This window comes from Protomyctophum parallelum, assembly GCF_964188405.1.
Source record: "Protomyctophum parallelum genome assembly, chromosome: 8".
Taxonomy (NCBI): domain Eukaryota; kingdom Metazoa; phylum Chordata; class Actinopteri; order Myctophiformes; family Myctophidae; genus Protomyctophum; species Protomyctophum parallelum.
In genome coordinates, this window is record NC_139703.1 from 33,323,897 (window position 1) to 33,330,862 (window position 6,966).

General features: G+C 41.6%; 1 protein-coding gene across 1 annotated transcript in view; it reads right to left on the bottom strand.

Annotated features, from left to right (window-relative positions):
* Nucleotides 1-2,976: 2,976 nt before the first annotated feature.
* grm7 (glutamate metabotropic receptor 7) overlaps nt 2,977-6,966 on the bottom strand; it is a gene marked incomplete at both ends in the record, with an annotated part of 205,608 nt that continues 201,618 nt past the window's right edge. Inside the window, one exon of the mRNA XM_083772088.1 lies at nt 2,977-3,026. Within this exon, the coding sequence (XP_083628214.1) occupies nt 2,977-3,026 (50 nt within the window). The remainder of the gene's footprint in view (nt 3,027-6,966) is intronic.

Here is a 6,966-nt window from a genome sequence, read left to right on the forward strand (position 1 = left end):
TAGTAAAGCAGTGGCAAACATTGCTCACTTGCTGGCGTTAGTGTGCATTTATGGATGTACAGGCTGTATAGGCTTTGTTTTATCATCCATAGCCAATGGAAACCTAAAACCTCTCTCCTAAATCAACTTAATCATTACAAAGATATCAGGGAATTGAGATGAAGTATAGTCATTTTTCTATGGTTGTCTAAGATTGTTTCTCAATGTTTTTCTTTGGACTGAGGGTCATTAAAAATTCAAGGTCAACCACAGGGAACCTCTCAAAGACATCATAAGTCTTATAGCTTAAGACCTGGCCAATGCTGTTTTACTATTTTGAGGATATTTTGAGAATGCCTGAATTAGTTATGGCTCCATGGTGTGACTAATTCAGGGCCGTTTAGCACATAACGCCTTGGTGCAAGGCACATTTAGTTTACCCTAAATACCCAGCGCAACAGCATTGGCCACGCCTCCAGGTGTTACGTTAAGACAACACACAAGACCTGGTAATGAAGACACACATAATAGGGCCCTGCAGGATGTTATTGTCAGGTAGTGACAACATTCAAATACACACATCCTCCTAGTCCAGTGGTTCTCAAAAACTTTCACAAAAGGACTCTCAAAATGCCGGTATTTGTAAATACCGTAATTTCCGGACTATAAGCCGCACCTGAATATAAGCCGCACCAGCCAAATTTAGGGAAAATCCCATATACAAGCCGCACCGGACTATAAGCCGCACCGGACTATAAGCCGCAGCTACGTTAGCTCAGAGCCTGAGATGGCTCTGCGTTAGCTGTAAAAATCCATAGATTAGCCGCACCGTTGTATAAGCCGCAGGGTTCAAATCATGGGTAAAAAGCCGCGGCTTATAGTCCGGAAATTACGGTACTTGGATTTAAACAGTTTCGAGCTCACAACGTGTCACATGGCGATGCATTGTGAGCTTGTAGATCATAGCCACAGTATAAAATAAGGGTTTTTTTACAGCCACTTTGAGAACCAGTGTCCTTCAGAGGAAAACACAAGTATGATAACCAGCTTCTTCAGGGAATATAAACAAAAATAACCAAATATTTTCTATTTTATTTCATGTTGATACATTCTTGGACAACACCACAGAAGAGTTGCATGAGTTAAACAAAAATAACCAAATATTTTCTATTTTATTTCATGTTGATACATTCTTGGACAACACCACAGAAGAGTTGCATGAGTGGCCAAACATAAATCTCTCCCACAACATTGGCACATAAGCAGCAAGGGCAACATGAATATACCTAGTACAAACAGTAGAAAACATACATGCTTTTTAATTGTATTTTTTTTAAAGCATTTTAGTTTTTTTAAATATATATATCAATCTTTTTCTCAGTTTCACATAGGTTTGCCTGGGGCGATAAGAAACTCCAAAAGCCATATTCTGCCAAGTGAGAAAATAGGAATTCAACCATTACATAGAGGTAAAGGAACCAGAATGACAAAAACAATAAATAAAGTAACGAAAGATCATACAGTACAATTCAGAGCAGACAAGTGGAACCAACCTTGTTGTGAAGATTTTTATCATCGTTGCTATTTTTTTTTCTTCTTCTGATTCAGATTCAACATCAAACATATCAGGCATGCATTTGACAACCTCAACATCAACACCTTGATTTGTATCAGAGGACCATGAGAGCCGCCAGAGAACCGACGCATAACCCCCTTGTGAAGCCTGGACCAAGGTTCTTTTAAAAGTCAGCAACGACACAGATAAGGGTTATTTTCGTACACACACAACGTACAGTATGTATGTAAAGTATGTGTATGCGGAGAGGGAGAACACACACCTCAGAATGGGAACACCTTCGGCTTTGTGTGCACAGCTAGCTGTGGGATCTGATTATTCCTTCAGGTTATGAGTTAAATCTCAATTATTATTATTTTTTGCTCTCAAACAATGAAACCTGTAACAAATCTACTAGTTTTTTTGTTTTGTTTCTTATTTGTACAGCCGTGAGAGGATGTGTTGTTGCTTTTAAGTTGCCATGAAACACATTATGGTGCAGGGCTCCGTTCCCTGTTCAGGTTACTTTGCAATGACTGTAAGAGGCAAGCAGATATGGAACCAGCAGTCCCATTACTATCCAAAGACACTTAATCATATTATAGTTTCCATTCTCTGCCCTTCTGTGACAAAATCAGATTCCTGATGGCAGTGGAAACAAAGCCAAGTGATCTCAAAGAGAAGAATATGGCTTTAATAAAGAATATTATGCATCCAAGAAATTAGGGGGGGGGGGAATAGATTCATTCATCATCATGTATGAAAGGAACAAGGGAAATCAACAACCAAGTAATAGCTCAACATTATGCCAGAAAGGACCACACACAGATCGACAGCAGGGAAGTGGGGGAAACTTGCAGTGTGGAAGTACAGTAAGAGACAAGAGGTGGGCCGCGTAGAAAAGTCATGTCTTGTGTTGCGGTGCTCTGGATGCAACTGTGTCAAATAAAGACGAGGAGTTGCAGTACAGTGTAGGTTGGGGCTCAGTCTGGAAACAATGTCAAGCCCCAAAGAGCATTGTCTAGTGTTCAGGAAAGATCCCAGGGCTCCACTATATCCAATGATGCATTCCAAAATCCATTCAAATGCTCACCACCAATGTCTTTGTCATCATAATCGTCGACATCATCACTTCACAAACAAATGATTCTTATTGTGTTGTTTTCTCAAGAACTTTGTCTCTCTCTTTTGAAAAAACAACAACACTATGACCCAAAGTCACTGTTAAAGTCACAGAAGGCTTTGCTTCGGTAGGCTACTACCATGTGGTGGTGGGCAGTAAAACAAATAAAAGGAACAAAAAATAAATATAAATAAACTGCAATCATTTGTTTTCTTTTTTCTTTTCCCAGCCAGGGGGGAAGGAGACCAGACATCTCCAACTATCACTCTTTCCTTCTCATTTCTCTTTCTCTGTCTCTCAGTGTGATGGAGGGATGCTGTTAGATCACAAGGTCATTGTAGTTGACATATTTCTTCTTTGCCGCTGGACCTGGAAGGGAGAGATAATGGATCGACAATGAGCTTGGGTGAGATAATACATTGGCTATTGGGTTGTGTGTGTGTGTGTGTGTGTGTGTGTGTGTGTGTGTGTGTGTGTGTGTGTGTGTGTGCGTGCGTGCGTGCGTGCGTGCGTGCATGCCTGCGTAATGGCCCTTTCCTTTATATTGCAAAACCAGACTTTTTTCATTAAATGTTCACTGCATTTTATGGACGTCCATGTTCCTGTACCTACAGTATAACATCTGCTCATCCATAACAACACATGGCAACATATCTGCTTTCATTCATTTAGGTCCAGTAAAAGCAATCCCCTTACATATAGGGGATTGCTTTTACTGGACCTTGAAGGTGAGTCTCATGAGTTCTATTGGTATGTAATTTTCTTTCAGAATCAGAACATCTTTAGTGTCATTGTGCAAAACAACGAAATTGAGTAGGATTCCAACTCAATTCAAAAATGTAATTTATCAAGATTCTTTTCCATTTTACGGGAGTAATTTTTTATTCTACTCTCTGTGGTGCGGATTGTTGCTTCTCTAGTCTATAGTGGTCAAAATGTCATATTATGGGAGCAGTTTAGTTCATAATTGACAAAGAATTTCAACCAAGCTATTTGTCTGCAATTGACGTACAGTATATATGTTTTATATCACTTTATATGGATCTGAAACGGCACCGCTATAAACCAACTTTTTGCTCTGAGCCGGTTGCTAGGCAACGCCTTGCTCAGCCCCGCACGCACGGAACGTGCTCACGGATGTGTAGACTACGGTTATAATTAGGATCTTCTCTGGCTGTTTACTTGAAAACGATACGTCGCTGTCCATTGTACTGATCAGACATCCGAGGTTTTGATCTGATTTAAGATTTTTCATCACATCGCGTTTGAAATATAAACGTTTCTCGAGAAAGATAGCTAGCGTGAGCTAATGCTAACATTAGCCTTTTCTTACAATGGCGGTCTGCGAGCGGGGAAAACAGAAGTACTTGAGTAGTTATCTCCCCAATTCCGGCCCTGCGCAAGACATTTAACACTTGTGGCCACACGGCCACTGTCTAAGTGTTAAAGGCGGTGTAAGGAATATGTTTTTGTAAAAAGAAAGAAAGAAAAAAAAGGCGAGTAGACATATACATGAGAGAGTTAATTAATTACAATGGTAGGTAGCCAGCTGAGACACATTGTCTTCTACTTCTTTCCATTCCCCCCTTACGGGCGGGCGACCACTTTGGCCCCCACCACACACACTCCACAAATGTCCAATGACGGAAAACTTCAAGCGGAAACCCCATCATCAATCAGGGCCAGAAGACAAAAGGGAAATGACATATTATGCATATTAGGGGCTGACAGCGTCATTGAACCTCCCTGACTTTCCCGTAATGGCGTTGTATTCATACAGGAAGCAGTCAATTACTGGTCTGACAGGGCCAGGTATGGCATAGCTACAATTGGGGTAATGCTATGCAATTGCTGCATATTTCTTAGGGTTCCGGAGCCCATGCACCATAATGGAGTGAGAGTGAATATTAGGAGTGACATGACAGGCCGTGCATATAGTGTGACAGGCCCTGATTGACTGCTGGGTATGCTATAGAAGAGATTTAGTGGTGCAACATGTGGTTTTCGCATGATTTAGGATTGTTATGTGTCATCATTGTATGCAGTATGTGTATCCCTACTGCCCCTCCCCCCCAAATGTGCACGTATATGCGCAAGTGCACGCACACACATTACGCCTCCAGGGAATACTATAAAAACCAATTGCCCAAGACTAATGGCTAACCAATACTAAGTTGTAAAACCATGCCGCTCGCTGAAAAAGCATCACATTGCCATTGTTAGGTGAGCGCTGTGGTTAAATGATAAAGTGTAAGTCAGTTTCTACAACTGTAACAACAGAGCATACTGATGACACAGAGGGGGGAAAACTGCCTCTAGCCAGGGTACATTTGGTCTCTGAAGTCTCACTGAATTATATTTCCATCTTGTTTCCTCAAAATCAGGCTTCAACAGCAAGTAACAAGAGGTTTGGATGTTTTCAAGTCACCCAGGAACGGAATATTAGTGGGTTGGGGGTCTGGATGGGGATACTTAATGGCAGAATGGCAGAGATAGTAAAGTGCAGGTTTTAAGTTACTCTTTGATAGTGCCTATGAGTTTAAGGAATATATTTAAGCCTTTGTTGTAGGCCTACAGGGAATCCACTTTCTGAAAAAACGCAGCAAAGCATGGACCTTATGAGGGCAGAATGAGAGAGATTTAGCTTTGTAAAGAGTCTGAGGCTAGATGGAGCTGTGAGAGATAGGAGGCTTTGTCATACTGTATATCAGCTTAGCAAAGAAGGGAAAGAAAGAGCAAATAGACACAAAGAAAAGATGAATGATTGCTCTTAAGAGGGTTGAGGAAAAAGTCATGCGAGGAAGGAAAAGAGCAAGGAGCAACAAGAGAGAGAGGGGGACAAAGCGAGAGGGAGAAGAGAGAGAGAGAGAGAGAGAGAGAGAGAGAGAGAGAGAGAGAGAGAGAGAGAGAGAGAGATTGGATAGAAGGGGAGGAAAGAGGGGATAATATAGAAATGTAGATAAAGAGAGAAAGAGAGGCAGTGAGAAGCACAAAAGTGAAATTGAGTCCCTGAAAAAAAGGCAAAGACCCTCAATTGGCTCAGAAGAGAGTCTAGTCTAAGGATATAAGAGAGAATGAAATGGAATGGGATATGCTTGTAGGAGGGGACATGGATCCGTTGGCCCAGTCCAACAGATGGCCCTAGTGCTCTTCCTGGACTCACGGCAAGTCTGCCAGCACGGCTACTGCTTGCTATGTGTAGCGTGAACTGAACTGAGTGGGCGGGTGGAGCGCAAGGAAATCCTATAACACGCTAGCGATCCCCCGCATGCCTCACAAAGACAAAACTGGACTACCTGATCATCAAAACCCACTGCAGAACGCCTCATGGGGATGTTGGGGGAAATATCTTTTTGCCTCTTCATATTCTCTCTCTCTCCTTTCCTCTATATGTCTCACTGTGTACTAGCGTTCATTCTCTCTCACAGTCCAAACATGGTTTATGACCTGAAAAGTAGTAAAACTCAAATAGTGTAATAGTATAGCCCAGAATAGTATACATGAATCTCCACAACCTGTATCTGCCAAGTAGATATGTCACATTGTACTCCCCTCCTCATGTTAAAGTTATGAAACAATTGAAATGGTGAAGATAAGCTGCCGAAGATGAGCTGTGGAAGAGAGATTAGCATTATATCTATGCAGTCGCCTTCTATCTCTCTCTCTCTCTCTCTCTCATATTTTGTTGTCTCTCTATTGTCTCCAGTGTTGTAGTGCTACTTTTAGAAACGGGGGGATGCCCATAAGACACGTGCGCCACGTGCGCAGACACACTATTAAAACATGCAGACGTGTATAGCCTATTTAGAAACAGGGTTTACAATGCTTAATTGTATCCATAAAGGTAAATGACATTTACATTTATTTTAGGTGTGAGAGAAGTGGGAGGATGTCACTCTCCCACTATACACCCCTGATTGTCTCTCTCTCTCTCTCTCTCTCTCTCTCTCTCTCTGGCCTTGGTCTCCCTTACACCCCTCTCTCTCTCTATCTTTCTCATTCTCCTCAACATAAATAGAGCAAGGTCAGGACAGAAAAGTAGAAGTAGAAGATTAATTTGTTCTTACCTCTGATACATTATGAAATTAGCCTGTCAGGGGGGAGAAAAACATTATTTTGGTGAGTTATCCCTCACGGCACCAAACAGGAGTCCCACTGAGAGCCGGAAATGTGATCACGCAGCCATGCAATTTGAATTTGTGAACTTTTCTGAGAGCAATTTGCAATGTGTGATTCCCTGTCTGAGTATGTGTGACTGTTTTTCTTTTTCTAATAGAATTAACAGTTTGTTTTCTGCCTTTTGTTGGAA